The sequence below is a fragment of the Anoplopoma fimbria genome, chromosome 5, assembly GCF_027596085.1.
Source record: "Anoplopoma fimbria isolate UVic2021 breed Golden Eagle Sablefish chromosome 5, Afim_UVic_2022, whole genome shotgun sequence".
NCBI classification, from domain to species: domain Eukaryota; kingdom Metazoa; phylum Chordata; class Actinopteri; order Perciformes; family Anoplopomatidae; genus Anoplopoma; species Anoplopoma fimbria.
The window spans coordinates 3,851,393-3,870,947 of NC_072453.1; the positions used below are offsets into that span (position 1 = coordinate 3,851,393).

Sequence of the window (19,555 nt, forward strand, 5' to 3'; positions counted from 1 at the left end):
ACCCTCAACGTGTGGCGTCTGTATGGCTTACATACAGACTGATTTTCACTGGTGCACCTCCCTTCCTACACGTGAGGGACATAAACAGAGCGCTCTCTATTGGACAGAGCCTGTAGATATGTAAGGGCAGCAGCTGCACGTTTTTGCATTATAGGGGTGGTGCTGCTACAAATTGACATACTAACACCATGGATTGTGTACGTTGGCTCATGACACGTTTTTCTGTTAATGTATTCTGTGTTACATGGATATATAACTCAGTCAACCAATGAGAGCTCAGCTAGTTGCGACGGAACGACTGCTATTGGCTCCCCGCTGTAAGCCACGCCCCCTTCCCGTAGCCTAATTAATATTCATAAAACGACCAGCCTATCAACACAAGGCTGGGGGGACTTTCTTTTTAAGGGGGTGTGGCTTGTTCCCAACACCAAACCTCCAAACGACCTAGTTTACCAAGGAAGCGGCTGTGTACGGAGAAGAGGTCCGTCGGGGGGATGCTATCACCGTTAAAAAACATTTTAATTACCCTGAGCTAATTAGCGTTATCGAGAAAACCGACAGCCTGCTTTGTTTGGGTCATATTTCGTGGATACCAACACGGGAGGAAAATGTCAGGAGAGCCAATTGTCATCACACTGGAACCGGCCACGGGGGCCCCGGGTTCGTTCCCCGTGGTTCTGAAGAAGATCATGGAAATGCCGCCGCCGAACATTCTGGACAGCGACGACGGTGAGTGCGGAGAACCACGACGAACCCGAGTCCGGCCGAACAAAGGCGGAAACACGTGAGAAACGTGTGTCAGACAGCTGCGTTTCACAACGATACTCACTTGTGTACATGTACACGGGATGTACACACAGCCCCTCTCAGCTCTACTGTACAGGAACACATGCACTCGTATTAGTTGTTGCACTTATTGAATTTGTATTTGTTTACTGCACTTATCCTATTCGTAGTAGTTTGTAGCACTTATTATATTCGTATTAGTCTGTTGCAATTATTGTTTTCGTAGTAATTTGCCTCTGCACTATACTTTTGCTCTGGTTTATGCTTTTAGATGCTTGTTTAAGAAAGGAGATGCACTTATGACTTCTGGTGACTAGTAGTTCTCTTGAATACCTATGTTGAATACACTTCCTGTAAGTCGCTTTGGATAAAAGCGTCTGCTAAATGACTGTAATGTAATGTAATGTAATGTAATGTAATGTAACAAATGTCCACTTCCGCTCGCCAGGCTCTTGATATTGCCCTCGTTAAGAGTCAGTCTGAGTCCACTATCAAACACTTAACATTATTAGAATTTCAAATGTTTTTTGCTGCTTTTAATTGTTCATCTTGTCGCGATGCTTCCTCTCTGGTAGGTCGATCATGTGTGTGTGCTTAACTCATCTGGGCTTTTCTGCACGTCATTTGATAAAGAAATCCTTTCCCAGTTGCAATGTTTTTTTTGTTGTTTTTTTATTGGTCGACAGAAATACGCAAGTTAAAAATATATCAAGGGAAGGTGCATGACATGTCAAAGGTTGTGCTCAAATAGGTCAAACTCTACATTGGTCTCCCGAGGACCCCACTGAACGATAACTAGTACATGGAGGACTTATTTACATACAGTACCAGTCAAAAGTTTGGACATTCAATGGTTTTTCTTTATTTTTATTTTTTTCTACAATGTAGATTAATATTGAAGACATCCAAACTATGAAGGAACACATATGGAATTATGTGGTAAACAAACAAATGCTCAACAAACCAGAATATGTTTTATATTTTAGATTGTTCAAAGTAGTTGACTGAGAAGGTGTGTCCAAACTTTTGACTGGTACTGTAGGTCCAAGTTTTCAATAATTCCTAATAAATATGACTTTCTATGTGATCAACAATGCAACACTAATATTCAGACAGACTGAGGAACCGGAGTAAAAGTGTCGCAAAGTTGGTTTGTTCTGTAGTAGATTGCAGTTGAGAATTGCATTTGCCATCTGTAGCAGTTGTGGAAAGTTACAGCTAGTCTCTACTGTCGAAATGTTCAACAAAAACATGGTGGTTAGGTTTGGGGCCCAAGGGACCATTCTGTATTAAGTTTCTTTTGGAGAGGAGAAGAACGAGGGTATGAACTCTCGTCTTTGCTTTAATTAAGCAGTTTACCTGTTGACCTCCATTAGATTAGACACAACTGCCTTCTGGGTCATGTCATACAAGTTGACAAATTTCTGTGAATACTGACTTTCTTTTATCTAAATGTGCATCTTTTCTGTGTTTCAGACAAGGAAAAGCTGTATCTGGGAGATAATGTGGACCTAGGCGTAGGGGGTTGTGATATGGGTCCTTCAGCTGCCCTGACTCCCGCTATCTGGGAGAAAACCATTCCTTATGATGGTGAGAACTTCCACCTGGAGTACATGGACCTTGAGGAGTTCCTCATGGAGAATGGCATCCCCACCTTGCCTGACGTGGACTCTCTAAAGAGCAGCCCAGAAACTGACTCTGTGAAGACGCAGAAAGTAAAGGCCTCCTCTGCACAGGTGAAGGTTGCCAAGCCAGCCAGCGTGTCATCACTGGCCCTGCTACCCATTCAGGAATTGGACAAGTGTGGGGAGGAAGTGGTGATCATCACCAAGAGTGACTCCGATATCATCTGCGAAGTTACTGCAGGTGAGTGGTGGAGGTTGGTGGATCAGAGACTAGAGGGCTGCAGGGTTTTACTAAAACTGTGTGTGTTTTACAAGGCAAAAAAACAAGACATACAATGTTCTGTCACAAATGTCAGGCGGGAGGGATTGGAGGGATTTTTGTTACAGGACTATTAGCAGTTGGTACATGTTGGAATGTCTGCGTTAGTTATGGTGGAAAGAAAGCATATTTTGAAAAGTTTTTTCATGGTGCCTACAGTGTACCTGACCTTGATTTTAATTGCAGCCATCCACTATTTCAGTTCTTGTGCTCCTCTTCTGTCTGCTCAGAGGTGACCACTGAAGATGACAGAGCGACCCCCGAGCCTCTTGACCCCGATGAGATTGAGGTCGATATGAACTATGAGCCAGATCCCACTGACCTGGTCCTGTCGAGTGTGCCTGGAGGGGAGCTGTTTGATCCTCGCAAGCACAAGTTCTCTGAAGAGGAGCTCAAGCCGCAACCTATGATTAAGAAGGCCAAGAAAGTGTTTGTTCCCGAGGAACAGAAGGTATGCTGGGAGGAGCACGTCAAACACAGTCCTTCAGTTTGTTTTACTGTGTTTGTGCATAGCTTGCTTTAGAGGAAAAAACACCACAATAGATTGGCAAAGTTGAATACGACGCAGGGCAAGAAGCAAGTTTTTATCATAATTAATTTTATATTAACTATATTATTTATCATTGTATTATGTAACATTTGCTGATGCTTTTAGTGCTGTCCAGAATGTTTATGACTGAGCAAGAACAAAATAGCTTACATCTAAAGGTTCATATATACTCCCTAACTGCAATTACATGTACAGCGGGGACACCACAGTGCAGTGTGTGTGTGTGTGTGTTTATACTACTTTCCGGTGTACGCTTTGGGGTCGTATTCAACACATGCACAGTCGAAGGAACAGGAAGTGACTTCCTCCTTGTCCTCATAAAACGGTCTCCTAAATGTTTCCACGTCCACCGCGCTCTGTTCTTTTCCCTCCACACATTTGAACACATTTTCTTGCCGTAACTTTGTTTTTAAGATGAATGGTAGAGATGCCTCTGCAAGGCTAGCATCCATTTTAGTTTACCAGCTCATGTGCACCGACATGGTGGCCTATGCGCATTAAATATTGATTTTTAGTTTAGCTGATACCATGATACAATTAAAGGAGAGTGGCCCTCTTTTCACAATGTAAGACAACCATGTTGAAAGTAATAACACGGATCTACTCTGGCATTTTAGAGGATTTTATTACTATTCCCATTTTGCTCCTATATTTACTTAATTCCTTCACTTTTGCCCCTACAAAGTAAGTGTGTTTTTTTAAGCCATGCTGAAAAAATCACTAAATAATGTTTACTTAAACAAATGGCATGCACTAGTTTTATTGGCTCCAAATAGCATCTGCTATTTTCTGAATAAACAAGCTGTACAAGGGCAATAGATGCTGTAGAAATGGCCATGTCACAGTGACTCAGCAGTCTTGAAAATCTTCAAATTAATGTTTTCCCTCCTACCCAGTCTGCCTGAGAACACACAGGTTTTGTTAACAAACACAAAGGAGCCTGGCTTTAAGCCATATTACGCCCATGGCTCTGTTCAGATTTGGGATAATGTGAGGACAATCTGATACATGAAGCTGTCGAACAAGGGTATCCTTGTAACCGCACTCAGAAGGCATGGTAGGGCCTGGTGTTGTGTTTCTTTAACCCAATCCAACCTGCTGCTTCTTCCTTCTCCCCCTCAACCTCTACAGGACGACAGGTACTGGAACAGAAGGAAGAAGAACAACGTGGCTGCCAAACGCTCGCGTGATGCCCGCAGGTTAAAGGAGAACCAGATCACCGTCAGAGCAGCCTTCCTGGAGCGCGAGAACGCAGCGCTGCGGTCAGAAGTCGCCGAGCTACGGAAGGATTGTGGTCGCTTCAAGAACACAGCGGGTCGCTATGAAGCCAAATTTGGAGCACTGTAAGGGAACACGAATAGCAAATACACAGTTCCTCATGGACATATTTATGAGACAGCACAGTATCAGTTCCTTTGTATTCACTTGTCAGGTTAGAAACATTATCTGGGCTGTGTTTCCTTACAGCAGACCTGATTGTTAGCAGACGATAGGGAATCCTTTGTACCGCTGAGATGATGGTGTTTGACTGTTGTGTTAGGGTGCTGTTAGACACAGGAGAAGAGGAAGAGGAGCTGGAAGAGTGATACACTTGAGACTAGCATAGTCCCATGGGTTAAATCTGGGATGGCAGTCACACCAAAAAGGAGAGCCTCCTCCTGACCAGAGCTGGGTCAGACGTGCCCTGGTTTTGAATGGGCATTAGTATTAGAAGAAGCTAAAACTGGTGTTGTATATCAGAAGTTATCTATAAAGGTACAAAAACAAAACCATGTGACCTTGTGAATATTGTTGCCGACGTTTAATGCTTTCCCTCCTTGTCATCCTTGTTCTCTTTCTCCTTTCAAGTGCGGTCCTGGAAGAAGACTAATAGAAAGCAGATGATTTATGAATTTTTTTGGAATGAATAAATAAATCAAACCAACAGGGCTGATACGTGCAAACACTAAAATCGATCAGATGAAGAAGAGGAGGGCATTGACTGGTGTTGCCATGGAGATGCTATAGCATGTAAAGACCTAACATTTATTTTTCATTTCTGGAGTGTATTTTTTATTTTTTTTTGGTGAATTGGATTAATTATCCATATGAATGAAAGGAGTGTGAGAGGATATTCAAAGAGCTTCTTCAGCAAACAACTTTGATGAAGTGTACTTTTATCATGTTTTGTATGCCTTTGGCCGAAAGAGATAATTTGTGATGTTTATTTTGGTGAAACTATGAGTTTTGTTTATTTTTTAAACGATAGATGATACTTTGTTAGCAATTGCATTAGTTAAGACTAGAATAGTCATTATTAAGGTATTGTAGAAACAATGATTTGCAGCTGGCTACCAATTCTTTCCACATTTGAATGAATTCTGAAACCTTTTTGTTTTCAAATTTATATTATATGGCAGATTATATGCAGAGCTGGGCTTTTCTTTGCCCACAAAAAACTTTTTAACTTGCAACATTTCCAATAAATGAAGCTTCTTCAGGGGATTACAGTGGCGTGACTAAAAGAGTCCAGCCATGTTCACTTCTCTTCACCTAAATGTACTCATTACCCGAAGCACAGAGACAAACAAACACTGTGCTCTCATTGTCGATCTTACTTTCTAGACTTTTTTTTCCCTCCATGTTACATTGAATTCAGGCTCATTGGACATTAAATACTCAGTTACAATGCAAGAGAAAGTTTTTGAAATACTAAGCTTTGGGTATATTTCAAGTAAATTCCTCAAATGTAAGGTCTTACCATCTCTCCCCAATGAGCTGATATATGCATTCATGTTGGCCGAGTGTATAATGTGTGAAAATGAGTGTTTAAGGCAGGCTGTCTGATGCTAATAGGATTTTGATTTGTGCCTTATTAATGGCAGCTGGAGGGAAAATGTTGACTCGTTAAGCCTAATAACTCTCACAGTGCTATCATTGGTGATGAGGCCAATATGAAGCATTTTATATACTTATTGAAGTAAATGAGCTCATGCTTTCCGGTGAACGTGCTTTTAGATTGTATCAACTGTTCTTAGTATGTGGTGATAGACACATTTATCAGCCTTTATCACCCACCTTTTATTATTTGTGTGTGAATTTTTTTTTTTCTGTCTGAGGGGCAGTGTCTGTTGCCAACAGAATTTTATTTTTTTCATGAATTTGTTTTTTTGACAACCCAGGAAACCTCAGTAGTACTGTATTGGGGGCACACAAATGAATGGTGTGCACAGTTTGCCAGTTTACATGGGGGCATATTGTGTAACATTAGTAACATCCTTAATTCAAATTGTGACTCAACAGATTTTACACTCAACATATTCCGACAAAAACAGAAAGCTATTTTGTTCTTCTGTTGCTGTGCTTTCAACCATGAATAAATTAAACATTCTGGACTTTTTTGGGGAAGGGTTTTCCAGGTGTGAAACGTTATTTAAGGTGTAATAAAATCTAAATAAATATAGGTTTTTTTTTAACATTACAACCTAGAGTTAAAGCATCTTTAACTATAAGGACATCATTTTTTTTCTTAAAGTTAACAAAGGGCAAACTTTCTTGTGGAGTAAAACTCAAAGTCAGGACAATCATATTTGTCCAGTGATATTTGTGGAATCAATTTTACTTCCTGCATCAACGTCTGTTAAAATAAGTCACACTGTCCATAAGTGCAATTTCTACATGAATACATGTTTTAATGCTTTCTGCTTTAATAGAGATTACATCTGCCTTCCATCCGGAACAGGCCGATTTATTAACTTTCAAGGGGGGGTTTAACCTTCCTGGTTCTGTCTTTGTAATTTTCTTGTGAAAAAACTTTTTTTTTGAGTATAGCTACCCTTTTTGTCTTGTATATACAGTATGTATAAATAAAGCCTTGTTGAGAAAGTCTTGTAGTGTTAAGTTATTTTCTTATGGCGATTTTTCTTTAGGTTCTAGCAGTGAGATATTCATTTAGACGACCTTAAGTCTTATCTAAATAAATTAAAGCTCAGGTCCAGAGTGAAGTCCAATACAAACTGAAAGAAGAGGTACTTTGCTTTGATTGATTCTGGGCCAACCAAACGACAATATAGAAATATGAATATCTAATACTTTGATTGTATTTACAATTTAATTAAATACAATACAAACAGTGATTGTATTCTGGTACCCATATTTTCACCATTTTGTCTTCTAAATTCAGTCAGTGTGAATACAATTGTGTTGAGAGTCTTGCACATAGGGAAAAAAAATTGCTGTGTAAAAGTTGAGCTCATAAAAAAATCAAGCTGACCCGAGTCTTTTCATGTTTTCTTTTTTTTCCCCAGGCACTAGAATTTCATGTACATAACTAAACCCTGTCTTCACTTATAAATATTTATTTAATTTGATTCATTTCATCAATCTGAAACAAAGGGATACTGTGAGGAGGGTGAATAATTACTGATGGTCCAGTTTGGAGTTAAGGTCCATGTGTGTACTGTTAAGTGAGCGGAAGAAAGCTCAAACAGTGTGAACATTGCCATCTGGTGGAGAGAGTTTAATGAGATTTGTAAAAAGAAGCAGTTTAAAGCATTACTACCTCCTCAGTACAGTAAGAAATTGATACGGTTGAATTTGTGTAAGCAACCTATTAATACATTAAATCTACACTTTGATGTGTCAGGATGGAGAGCATATTTTGTTCCTTATTTTTATTCCATAGCTGTAACAAAATGTGTTATTGTAAGTTTGTAATAATAATTAAAATACTAAGAATTTTGGCAGCTGAATCTTTCACCTATGAAGTGTCCGTTGATGATTCTTAGCATTGGATAAAAAACAAAGCAATAATTCAGATATCCGTGGAGTAAGATGACAAAAACCTTAAATAAACAGAATCCCAATGTTAAGCCTGGTTTAATACAAACATATATTTAAATGTTTAGTATGAACCCAATGATGTCTTTTTGTTTGTAGGGTTGCTGGTAATTAAATAATGTTTGTCAGTGACGCAGAGAAGCCAGATGTTTAGTGACTATTAATATCAAGCAATTCGTGAGCGTATGAAGACTCAATTTTTACGTTACAAGCTTGAATGTTCAAGAGTATTTCAACATTCAAAACAGGAACACAGAAATATAAAACAGAGTTTTTATTGACAAGTCAAAAAATGTTTCTTCAGGTTTTTTTTAAAGAAAATCTGCAAAAGCTGAAATACTAAAACAAAACTGGGCCGTGGCATCTTCACCTCTTCTTAAAGCCATACTTCTTCCTTTCATAAAACAGATCCGTTTTAGAGCTGCCCAAATTCACGATCTTAGGACAGCCGTCTCGCTGTAAAGGGAAACAGAAAGAGCCCAATAAATAACATTTTCACCTCAAAGAAGCTAGACAAAAATCTCACAAACATGGCCTGGTTAAATCCTTATGCAGTCTCGTATTAGTGACAGATAACGTGTTGTGTTCCTAAGGCCACTCACATCTTTCTCCTGGATGGTGCACTCTTTACAGTAGTAGGCATCAGACACTCCTGGCCCTCCGCAGATGACACAACGTCCCTGGTAGGAGCCGTAGTTACACTCATCACAGATGCGCACCAGCGTGCACGGCCTCACATAGGAGTCACAGATGACACATTTACCATCACCTGAAAGGACAGGCGCAAGACAGATGAGAGAATTGGATGAGAAAATATGTATAGGAATATACGAAAGAATAAAATAAGTTTAGTATTTGTGTTGTTTAACAAAGCCATAGTTTGAACATCAGTACAACTAAATGAACTTTGAAACAATGTATCAATGAAATGGGGATTAATTAGTTCACTGAAAAAATTCAAAAAGGTGTTGAGATAAAACTTTACTCGACCATAATGTCACATTGTGTCTGTCAATATACAGCAGCCACAAACTTTATTATTAAGGATGGTTTATTTTTAAATACTTGATTAATCATTTGTCTATTAAATAACACGTCCTTATTGAAACTATCGACAACGTAATGATATATCTTTATACAGCTTGCTTTTCTAGCAGCCAGGTAACAAAATACCCTTTTATGTGATAGTGTGTGCACACTTTGTAGCTTAATTTAAATATTATTACACTGAAATTGGCATTCAATCCCTGTAGCACGACTCACAAGCTTAACATGTAATCAGATGCATGTATGAATGCAAAGGTTTAACAGCAAAATGGAAGTAAGTATATTAAAACCGAAGATTAGTATGACTTTAAAATAGATCATTACTTGTATAAGACAGAAGGAAACACTTACATTTCTCGCAAAGCCTCCCGATAGCTGAAGAACAAAAACAAGAAGCAGTCAGAAAGTGAGCCAGGCTGGCTAGCAGTTTATTCATATCGCTTTGCTAGATCAGAGTAATATCCTCTTATTTCTTCATATTTACAGCCCATTATTAAGTATACCGAAATCATTTTCTGTGAAACTGCAACAATAAATCATCCTGGCGACATAAACGTGTGGACGTGTTTAAGCTAACAACAAGGCTAACATCGTTTCAATGAAACCCATGCTCTTACCGTTAGCATAGCAGCTAACGTTAGCTCCCGCAAAACATAAGAAACAACAGACACCCAGCTGCGGCGAAATAAAAACAGTGTTAGCAAACGCGTGAAGTTAAATAGGTTTACACTTACCGACACCGGCTTGTTTTCTGCAAAAGATCAAATCTGGGTGATGTTTAGCCATTGTTGGCTAACGTAAGGCGAGCGCTGCTGGCTTGGTTCAGCGGTGACCTTTGACCTGTAAACTTTGGACGAGGATTCGCATTACCGCCCCCTGGCGACCCCAAGAAGAACGACAAGGGACTCGATTATAGGTTCTATGGTCCTGCTGCTTAGGCTCCATATTCGCCTTTTTGTGTTTAATAACAATACATTATTATAATCTTTTGTCATGAAAACTGTGGCTGTGCAGTTATTATTTCTTTACAAATAAAAAATAAATAATAAATTGTGCTCATCCCTCAATTTTCTAAAAGTCATTCATATATTAACGCTATATTTATATATTGCATGGGTGAAATTTCATTTTATATTTTTTTGTTGTCAATGGTAAAAAAAATATATATAAAAAATAAACTGATAAATGTAAGTTTATATTGCAATTATTAAAAAATCTAAATAAAAGTGAAAGTGTTGTAAATATTTGTCCTTCAAGGACCTGCGAGCCCGTGGTTTAAAAGCTGTGACGTCACTAGTAGCCGACACATCTTTGTCAGTGAACAAAATGGCAACTTACTGTCTGACTGTCGCCCGGCTCCAGGTAAGAGACGAAATCGACTCATTTTAGTGTATATAGAAACTAGTGACAGATGTCACTTACTGTGGTGCATTGTATAAATCAGTTGTCAGGTTAAACCCACATTTTAAAGTCCCAGGAGGATAAATAAGCTGTGAAACGATCGCAGGCTCATCGGACAGGTCATCGTGTCCTGACTGCACTGAACTCATCCAGTGGGAGACAACTAGTTTGGCACTGGCTTAATAAAACTCACCTAATGTCTCCGTTTACAAGAACCCATTACGTATTTCCTCAGTCCTTAAAATGACAATAGCTAGGATATCTCTAGCAGTGGAGTTTGGTTTTTAATAACAAGGTTAACCGCAAGGTTAGAGCTCCCAGCATGCAGACATGAGAGCAGAGTGTAAAGGAGATATAACATATTTGTTAAAGGTAATACAGCACACATAGCATTGCACATTTAAGCCATTGCTCCAAGATAAAGTAATCCATTCAGTATGTCATATAGTTAACAGGGTGTGTGTCCCTGATATGTCTAATAAAAACAGTGTGCTGTCAAGATATTGACATCTGACCTAATAATAACCCCAAGGTGTCTAAGTTAAACTCTTAATATCTGACCAAAGTGAGCTCTGATTGAGGTCTATTCAAGCTCACTTTGATGGCTTCATCAGGCTGGGTGTTGAAGAAGAAAAAGATCAGATAACCAGAACACCTTTATTCTGATAAAGACATAAAAAACAATGTATGAAGGCTCTGTAAATTGAAAAGAAAATCCCATGTTGTCTTTTAGTTCATGACATTTCACTGAACAAATGTCATTTTCAGCTGGCATTGTTAAGTGTTAGAGAAACTTGAGTCAGTCCATAATTAGAATTCCAATTAATGTATTAACTCTTTAATTTGCTCCATGGTTTGACTGACAGCAGCTCTTTGCTACTGGCGACCTGACACCAAAGGTCAAGTGATGACTGGTTGTGGGCTCAGCTGCCCCCTGTCAGGTCTTTCACTGAATGACAGCTGATCTTTAGCACATATTGTCTGTCTGGTCATTAAAGACCTCTAGTTGTTTGACAGTTTGTCTCTTTGATAAATTCATTTATTATTTAAAAAGATGATTTAAGAACATTTTCTTTCTGCAGGATGTTACCCTGAAAAGTTAAATTAGTCATACACTGTCAAAAAACACACACTATGTCCACCATATATTATAATTTTAGTGTTTTTAATAAACCATTTGGTTTAATATGTATGCCCAATGGCCTACATATCATCAGTCACTGTCAATATACATCAGACATTGTTTATTTACAGTATATAGACATCATTTATACATGCATACTGTACATAATCATCCAGTCCATGTATATCCATTCGGTGTTTATGTCTTTGCACTATTTTTGTTTACAACTTATATCATCATCACGTTCACCTGGTATCACCCTGATATCTGACACTTCAGGGTGGACTGGAAAACAGCATGGCATTCAAACGGTACTTTCCCATAATTTAAGTAATTTTACCATATAAATATGATCCTAGGCACACTATTTTCTAAATCTGCTCAATCAGCTCTATTTTAACAAGGTTTTCAAAAGCAGAATTTCAAAATGGATTCAAACATTCACAAAAATCCTTTAGGGTGAGGGTTCATCTATTTGTTTGAATACATTCTGTAAGTGGCGAAACAGTGCAGGAGTAACAACAGTGTGTCTGGTTTTGTCTGCAGCTCTGTGATCACTTGTATGTTTTGATTCTTGTCTCCAGCTGGCTCTGGGCCAAGGTGCGCGGCGCCTACATGTATCAGCCGCTTACAGAGCCAAAGCCCAAGTGTCTATGAGCCGCTTTGAGCCCAGTTCCTTCGTCAACTATGAGAGGCTCCAATCCAACATTGACATTGTGCGAAAAAGGTCAGCGTTCTCCTTATCTACTCTATGTTTGCTGTGGCTCGAAACACTGTTTATTCCCAAACACTCCGTTATCTGTGTGGGTGGGTGAGTGTTTGTCCTTTACTACAGTTTTCCATCATATTTGTAGCCTTTACCAACTCCCGCCGGTCAGCCTGACCTCCAGTTTATCTTTACACTATTTTTCTTCTTCCTTCATCTTTTTTTTTTTTTTTTTTTTTTTGGTTATTTTAATGTTGTAGCTGTATTCTCATCGTCTGACCGTTCCTTGCTGAATCTTCCCCTGATATCGCAGCATCCTGGTACAAACAAAATGTTGTTTAATTTTTCTGTCCAGGCTCAACCGGCCGCTCACCCTGTCAGAGAAGATCGTGTACGGCCACCTCGATGACCCCCACAAACAGGAGATCGACCGCGGTCGCACGTACCTGCGGCTGCGTCCCGACCGCGTGGCCATGCAGGACGCCACAGCCCAGATGGCGATGCTCCAGTTCATCAGCAGCGGCCTGCCGAGGGTGGCCGTGCCCTCCACTATTCACTGTGACCATCTGATCGAGGCCCAGACCGGAGGAGTGAAGGATCTTGCCAAAGCAAAGGTGAGGGATCTTATTAGTTTAAGGTAATTATTATTAATATCTTAAAAGTGATCACTTGTTAACATGCATTTTCATCATGGTTCTCATCATAGGAAGTCAACCATGAGGTCTACAACTTCCTGTCCAGCGCTGGGGCAAAATATGGAGTTGGCTTCTGGAAACCAGGCTCTGGAATCATCCATCAGGTATTACCACTGTTTGGATGCAGTGCCTGGAAATAATAAGCTACTGTAATATTAGCATGCTAATGTTCAGATTTCCCACAAAAACAGATCATCCTAGAGAATTACGCCTACCCAGGAGTGATGCTTATTGGCACAGATTCCCACACACCAAACGGCGGTGGGCTTGGTTCCATCTGCATCGGCGTTGGAGGAGCGGACGCTGTAGATGTCATGGCTGGAATCGCCTGGGAGCTCAAGTGCCCGAAGGTTAGAGGAACACAATATGTTGCACACGTTCTGCTGACTGTGTCGTCTTTTGACTTTTGTTTCCAGTCACATTCTCCCTGTGTTTTCTTTCTCAGCCGTAGTTTTGTTTCTTTTTACCGCTGAACTTTCTTACCACAATGAATTCACCAATCTCTTTTTCACAAGGTGATTGGTGTGAAGTTGACCGGTAGCCTCTCAGGATGGACGTCTCCTAAGGATGTCATCTTAAAGGTGGCTGGTATCCTGACAGTGAAGGGCGGCACTGGAGCCATTGTAGAATACCACGGACCAGGAGTTGACTCCATTTCCTGCACTGGTCAGTAAAACATTTATTTTTTTCCAACCTGACCTTATTACACTTGATATATTTTTATTTTGCTTCACAGCTGTTTGGCTCATATGTAATATGCATCTGTTTTATTGTGTGCAGGTATGGCCACCATTTGCAACATGGGAGCAGAGATTGGAGCAACGACCTCAGTGTTTCCCTACAACCACCGCATGAAGACGTACCTGGAGAAGACAGGACGTGGACGTATGTTCAGGCTTTTGGTCATACAATATTAATTGAAGTAATAATGTATTACTTTGCATAGAGACCGAGACAAGGGAAGACGATACCATTCTACAATCCATAGACAATGAACACAAAAAGGCTTTGTTTTGATAAAGTATGTAATATTCTGAATTAACATCTAGGCCAGGATCACTGACACTTCTCATCTCCCTCTATCAAACTGTATCTGTTCCATACGTCAACTCTTACACAACGCAAAACTGCACAAAATAAATCCTGAAGAATTTAAACCCCAGAAAAAGAACACTTTTATAGATGTTTGCATTAGATTTGCACATATAAAACATTTCACCTCCTAACAAATGAAAGAAGGATGCAAGAAATCAAGAAATATCATTACTGAGATTCTAAACTGTGTGTATGTCAATGCCTATCTTCATGGAAAACCTGCCTAGTATAAATGACAGCTTGGTGTCTCGTTAGTGTCTCAACACTCCTCTTTTTTCTTCTCAGAGATCGCTGCCCTGTCTGATGAATTCTCACACTTGTTGGTACCAGATGAAGGCTGCGAGTACGACGAGCTCGTCGAGCTCAATCTGGACGAGGTCTGCATTTTATCTTTCTGCCTTCATTGGAAACTTCAAAGTGTAGCGCATCAGGAAATACATGGAGAAAGTGACATAAAAATATAGGTCTCTGGTGATTTATGAGCAAACCTGAATATTGATTTGAATTAGAAAGTGTTTTTATAGTCTGCTAGAAATACTAGTGTTTATACCATCTATTCTGACGAGTGAAATAATAAAACACTTTGACGGAGATCTTTAATTTAGATCTGTAAAGTCAGGAAAGTTGTACGATGTTTGATCCAGGTCTTGGTGGGAATAGTGCAAATATGTATCCTCTGTTTGTCCGTTACCAAAGCTTGGAGACTGATTTATCAGAATGCTATCAGAATATTCTTATACATACAAATACACATTGCAGCATTATAATTAAACATGACTGACATAAATTGCTGCAAAATGTATGCACAAGTGAAAGGTTTCACTTGACTGCTTCAATCACAGCGATTGTTTTATTTGAGAACGACTTGAGTAACGTCTACATTGTGTTCTTTTTTTTTTTCTAGCTGAAGCCCCACATTAACGGGCCCTTCACCCCCGACCTGGCTCACCCAGTGTCTGAAATCGGTGCTGTTGCTGAGAAGAACGGCTGGCCGCTGGAGGTTAAAGTTGGTAAGAAGTGACCAGAGGTAGACAGGCTGCACAGCTTTGGTCTTACTCCTGCTATATACCGCGCTACATGTCAGAATGTGCATGAAAATGCTTTCAGCGAGATGCTCTCTGAGATCCCTCTTTTCCCCTTTTTAGGTCTGATCGGCAGCTGTACCAACTCCAGCTACGAGGACATGGGCCGCGCTGCCTCTGTGGCCAAGCAGGCTTTGGATAAAGGCCTGACATGCAAAGCCCAGTTCACAGTCACCCCTGGCTCCGAGCAGATTCGTGCCACCATTGAGAGAGATGGATATGTGAGTGTTTGAGCACAAACAAAGCAGTGAGTTGCACCTCCCTTAAAATAATGTAAAGAAAGCTCAAATGTGTTTGTGTCTTCCTGTAGTCAAAGACCCTTGGTGATGTTGGAGGTGTGGTCCTGGCCAACGCATGTGGCCCATGCATTGGACAGTGGGACAGGTAAGGGTTTGTAACAAGACTTGCAGTGTCCAGATGGCTCAATTCCTCGTGTTTTCTTTGAGCTAATACGTCGTGTGTGTGTTTTGCTTTCAGGCAGGATGTGAAAAAGGGAGAGAAGAACACAATCGTCACATCCTTCAACAGAAACTTCACTGCCAGGAACGATGCTAACCCTGCGACACACGCCTTTGTTACCTCCCCTGAGGTTAACTCTCACTAAATCCACACTTCACACTCCGCGAATTAATGTACACACAACTTGTATTTTAAGGCTAAATTCCTTCCATCTCCTCTTCTTCCTCAGATTGTCACTGCCATGGCAATCGCCGGCACGTTAAACTTCAACCCAGAGACGGATTACCTTACAGCCGCCAACGGTGAGAAGTTCAAGCTGGACCCCCCCTACGGAGATGAACTACCTGCCAAGGACTTTGACCCAGGCCAGGACACGTACCAGCACCCGCCCCCTGACGGCGGCAGCCTCAAGGTGGACGTCAGCCCTAAGAGCAACCGGCTACAGCTGCTCGAACCCTTTGACAGATGGAGCGGAGGTGACCTGGAGAACATGAAGGTCCTCATCAAGGTCAGGTCTTTTGAAATGGCACCCAGCCCTGTAGCAGTTAGTCTTTAAACCTTCTCACTGCAGCTGTGTTGAGAATGGAAATGTTGTTTTTAACTTTCCTTTACTTTCTCCACAGGTGAAGGGAAAGTGCACCACAGACCACATCAGCGCTGCTGGGCCTTGGCTGAAGTTCCGCGGTCACCTGGATAACATCTCCAACAACATGCTGATCGGTGCAGTCAACAGCGAGAATGACGCCATCAACAAGCTCAAGAACTACCTGACAGGGGAGTACGGAGGTGTCCCTGATGTGGCCCGTCACTACAAGGTGAGGACTCCAGAGGGGAAAGGGTTCAGGTACTGGATTATTGGGCCAAAGCTACTCTTTGGCAGCACACCAATACATTCCTCAGGTGCAATGTTGCATTGTTAATGTAAAATGGACCAATGGACATGAAATGTTTACCTTTTGTAGCTGTGGCTCACAGTGGATGTGATTAGCCTCGTTAAAGACTCCACCTAATATTACTAGTAAAGGGGCTGAAATATGTTGTTATAAACTGATAACAGTCAGTGGCAGTTAATAATCCTAGAAAAAAATCATTAACTTTCAATCTTACGTTTAGATATGTAAATTTCAGTCTGGATGCATGTGCAGATTCATGTAGAGCTTCAGTTATTGGTTGATTAATCAGCAACAACTCTGATAACTGATTAATTGTGGGTCTTTGGGTTTTTTTTTTAAACAAAAACGTCACCCATTAGGGAATGTGAGTATTTGCTGCTCTTTGCTGTTTGATCATTTTCATCATCATTGTAAATATAATATGTTTGTTTGAACCAACAGTTCACAAAGTAAACAAAAGACTGTGAACAAAGTTTCCGGAATCAAATTAAATCAAGATCCAGCCTTAACATCTTTTCCTTCCTGTTGTGTGTAGGCCAACGGTGTGTCCTGGGTTGTGGTCGGAGATGACAACTACGGTGAGGGCTCCAGCAGAGAGCATGCTGCCCTGGAGCCCAGGCACCTGGGAGGAAGAGCCATCATTGTCAAGAGCTTCGCCAGAATTCATGGTACTGCACAACACCTAATAAAGACGGGGGGGATAATGTCTTTGGATTCAGTATGTGAAGAGAAGTCTTAGATGACCTATTTGGACAATGTCCAATAATTTTATTTTTAATTTAATTTTATGTAATTGAATGTTTTTATTTTTATTTTTTATCTGAAATCTTATACTTTACCAGTCATTGTTCAATCACCAAACATGTCTACCTCCCGTCTTCAGAAACTAACTTGAAGAAGCAGGGAGTGCTGCCACTGACCTTTAGCAACCCATCAGACTACGACAAGATCCGCTCTGATGACCACATCTCCATCAGAGGACTCAAAACCTTCGCTCCAGGAAAGGTAAGAGGGCATTACAGCCGGAATCAAACTGCTCGCTTGCAGTAACTTTTCCCACATCTGTTCATGAATAGCGTCTGTAATGAGAACCTCTTCTCTTCCTCTCGGTCTCTCCAGCCTCTTACCGCGGTCGTGAAGCACAGCGACGGCAGCGAGGAGACCCTGGAACTGATCCACAGCTTTAACGAGACACAGATCGAATGGTTCCAGGCTGGCTCCGCCCTCAACAGGATGAAGGAGCTGCAGTGAGGTGGTGGAACCAGGAACAAACATGTGGAGGAGGAGGATTTTCGGGGGGGAGAACCGGGTAACCGGGTGTTCAGGAGTGTGTGGAAGAAGAATGTAGATGCCGGTAATGTCTGCTCCATCATCTGCATTAGCACACAGTTTGGACTGAAGCATCGTGACTTGTATACCTCAAAGAGTTAAATGTCGTCAGTTGATGAGTTCAGTCTAATGTTGATGACACAACCATAGGACCTGGTTTTCGTCATTTGTCAGTCCATAGCGATCTTGAAGGTACTGTACACCGCTATGTTTCAAAGTCAAACGTTAGAAATCGGAGTCTGTTGTAAAAACAAACCTTTAACACACTAAGCTTTGACACAAATCCCTGCCAGCTGATGTGCTGTTGTTGTTTTTGCAGCTGTTCAAGCTGGTCTGTAGAGCATGGAAGCCACTTCACTCTGGAGCTCAGCCAGATGATCACACAGTTGCTTGAGGATTTTGTTGCACACTGCATGAAAATAATCAGCTGTAGTCAATCATTCAACCTTCCCCGATGTCATTAACACTAAACCTTGAACAGGTAAACCCTGTTTGCTGCATCTCTGGGTCCATTTGCATTGACCATATGGATCCAATAGGAACACACATGTTGATTAATTTATTTACTTCTATACTTGTGGTTAGCCTGTCTGCCCCCTAGTGGCCATGAGGAGTTACTGTAGTGTCAACAAGTCACAGTAGCAAGATCATTTTATCTAATTTAAAGTTTTGAGAGCAGCACCTAGTTGACACAGCTGTTTTCTAGGCATTATTGGAAACGTAGTAAATCACATAAGTGCATGGGCCAGTTTGAGAACAGGTGGATTCAACCTAAAAGTAAATTAAACTAACGTAGCTTATCTTGAACATCACACAGATTGATTACTTGATATCTAACAGGAGCTTTTAGGGGTCAGTTTTTTTTTTATCCATGTTCTTTCAGCAAAGTATGATTTTATCCATCACAGTACATGAGAACCATTGCAGACGTTTCCTAATATACAGAAAGACCGTTAATACTGTTTGAGAATACAGTAAACACTCCTCTTCTTCCCTGACCCAATCACTTCCTTTCTCCCGATCAGTCCTCAACTTCTTAACAAGGTCAAACATAATATGGTTTCCTGCGTGCTTTATCCATAAACTTTCAAAAAAAAAAAACATTTCAAGCACAGGTTAAACATTGGACCTGTGTCCTTGTCCATCCTGTGTTTTCAGTGCCATTTTTTTGTAGTGTAACGTGTCACTGTTGTGTTACTTTCACCTCCACAAAAATCAAACTGTATGGAAGAAAACGAGAGTAACAGGTGGAGAAAATGTAAAACTGATAATTATCACTTGAATTTATTGAGTAATGTGGTAACTCATAAGAGCCCCAGATTACCATGTCAGCCGGTTTTGGTACTCTGTGGATATAAATAACTGACACCCTCAACATGGGGATCAGTAACCGGATGTGTTTTTGTATTTATGACGACTTTATTTTCTTTCCCAGTATCTGTAAACTTAATTCATCAAGAGTTAAGCAGAGGAAGACATAAACCACTACAGACTCTGTGAAGTGTTAAATTACATGTACATTCAAGTGTTGTTATTTTCCTCCCAGATTATTTTTTTCTGTACAAACAGAAATGCCAAGCGGTTGTAAAATAAAATACTTTCACTCCAGTGATGTGAATACAGTCTG

At 40.5% G+C, this 19,555-nt stretch overlaps 3 protein-coding genes across 3 annotated transcripts; 2 read left to right on the plus strand and 1 right to left on the minus strand.

Moving 5' to 3' along the window:
* The first annotated feature begins 439 nt into the window (after window positions 1–439).
* tefa (TEF transcription factor, PAR bZIP family member a) lies at window positions 440–7,145 on the plus strand. Its single transcript, XM_054598714.1, has 5 exons — window positions 440–729; window positions 2,263–2,652; window positions 2,961–3,181; window positions 4,412–4,623; window positions 5,129–7,145. The coding sequence occupies exons 1-5, from the start codon at window positions 609–611 to the stop codon at window positions 5,148–5,150; spliced, it is 966 nt and encodes a 321-aa protein (XP_054454689.1). The 5' UTR covers window positions 440–608; the 3' UTR covers window positions 5,151–7,145.
* Window positions 7,146–8,161: 1,016 nt separating this feature from the next.
* phf5a (PHD finger protein 5A) lies at window positions 8,162–10,007 on the minus strand. Its single transcript, XM_054599295.1, has 4 exons — window positions 9,880–10,007; window positions 9,497–9,520; window positions 8,701–8,867; window positions 8,162–8,554 (listed from the first exon to the last, which is right to left on the minus strand). The coding sequence occupies exons 1-4, from the start codon at window positions 9,929–9,931 to the stop codon at window positions 8,465–8,467; spliced, it is 333 nt and encodes a 110-aa protein (XP_054455270.1). The 5' UTR covers window positions 9,932–10,007; the 3' UTR covers window positions 8,162–8,464.
* Window positions 10,008–10,459: 452 nt separating this feature from the next.
* aco2 (aconitase 2, mitochondrial) lies at window positions 10,460–19,538 on the plus strand. The gene is made up of 17 exons (XM_054598767.1): window positions 10,460–10,507; window positions 12,254–12,396; window positions 12,731–12,989; window positions 13,082–13,174; window positions 13,262–13,420; window positions 13,586–13,736; window positions 13,851–13,955; window positions 14,451–14,542; window positions 15,070–15,175; window positions 15,311–15,468; window positions 15,558–15,631; window positions 15,725–15,836; window positions 15,936–16,214; window positions 16,330–16,521; window positions 17,135–17,267; window positions 17,483–17,604; window positions 17,719–19,538. The coding sequence occupies exons 1-17, from the start codon at window positions 10,472–10,474 to the stop codon at window positions 17,848–17,850; spliced, it is 2,346 nt and encodes a 781-aa protein (XP_054454742.1). The 5' UTR covers window positions 10,460–10,471; the 3' UTR covers window positions 17,851–19,538.
* The last annotated feature ends 17 nt before the right edge of the window (window positions 19,539–19,555 follow it).

Bases quoted from the DNA above. Each gene is read 5' to 3' on its own strand.
- tefa (XM_054598714.1), top strand. From the start codon at position 609: ATGTCAGGAGAGCCAATTGTCATCACACTGGAACCGGCCACGGGGGCC. The intron at 730-2,262 runs GTGAGTGCGGAG...TCTGTGTTTCAG, and splicing joins CATTCTGGACAGCGACGACG to ACAAGGAAAAGCTGTATCTG. The intron at 4,624-5,128 runs GTAAGGGAACAC...TCTCCTTTCAAG, and splicing joins GAAGCCAAATTTGGAGCACT to TGCGGTCCTGGAAGAAGACT.
- phf5a (XM_054599295.1), bottom strand. From the start codon at position 9,931: ATGGCTAAACATCACCCAGATTTGATCTTTTGCAGAAAACAAGCCGGT. The intron at 8,868-9,496 runs GTAAGTGTTTCC...CTGTCCTTTCAG, and splicing joins CGGGAGGCTTTGCGAGAAAT to GTGATGGTAAATGTGTCATC. The intron at 8,555-8,700 runs GTGAGTGGCCTT...TTCCCTTTACAG, and splicing joins GCACCATCCAGGAGAAAGAT to CGAGACGGCTGTCCTAAGAT.
- aco2 (XM_054598767.1), top strand. From the start codon at position 10,472: ATGGCAACTTACTGTCTGACTGTCGCCCGGCTCCAG. The intron at 15,837-15,935 runs GTTAACTCTCAC...CTTCTTCCTCAG, and splicing joins CCTTTGTTACCTCCCCTGAG to ATTGTCACTGCCATGGCAAT. The intron at 17,605-17,718 runs GTAAGAGGGCAT...CGGTCTCTCCAG, and splicing joins AAACCTTCGCTCCAGGAAAG to CCTCTTACCGCGGTCGTGAA.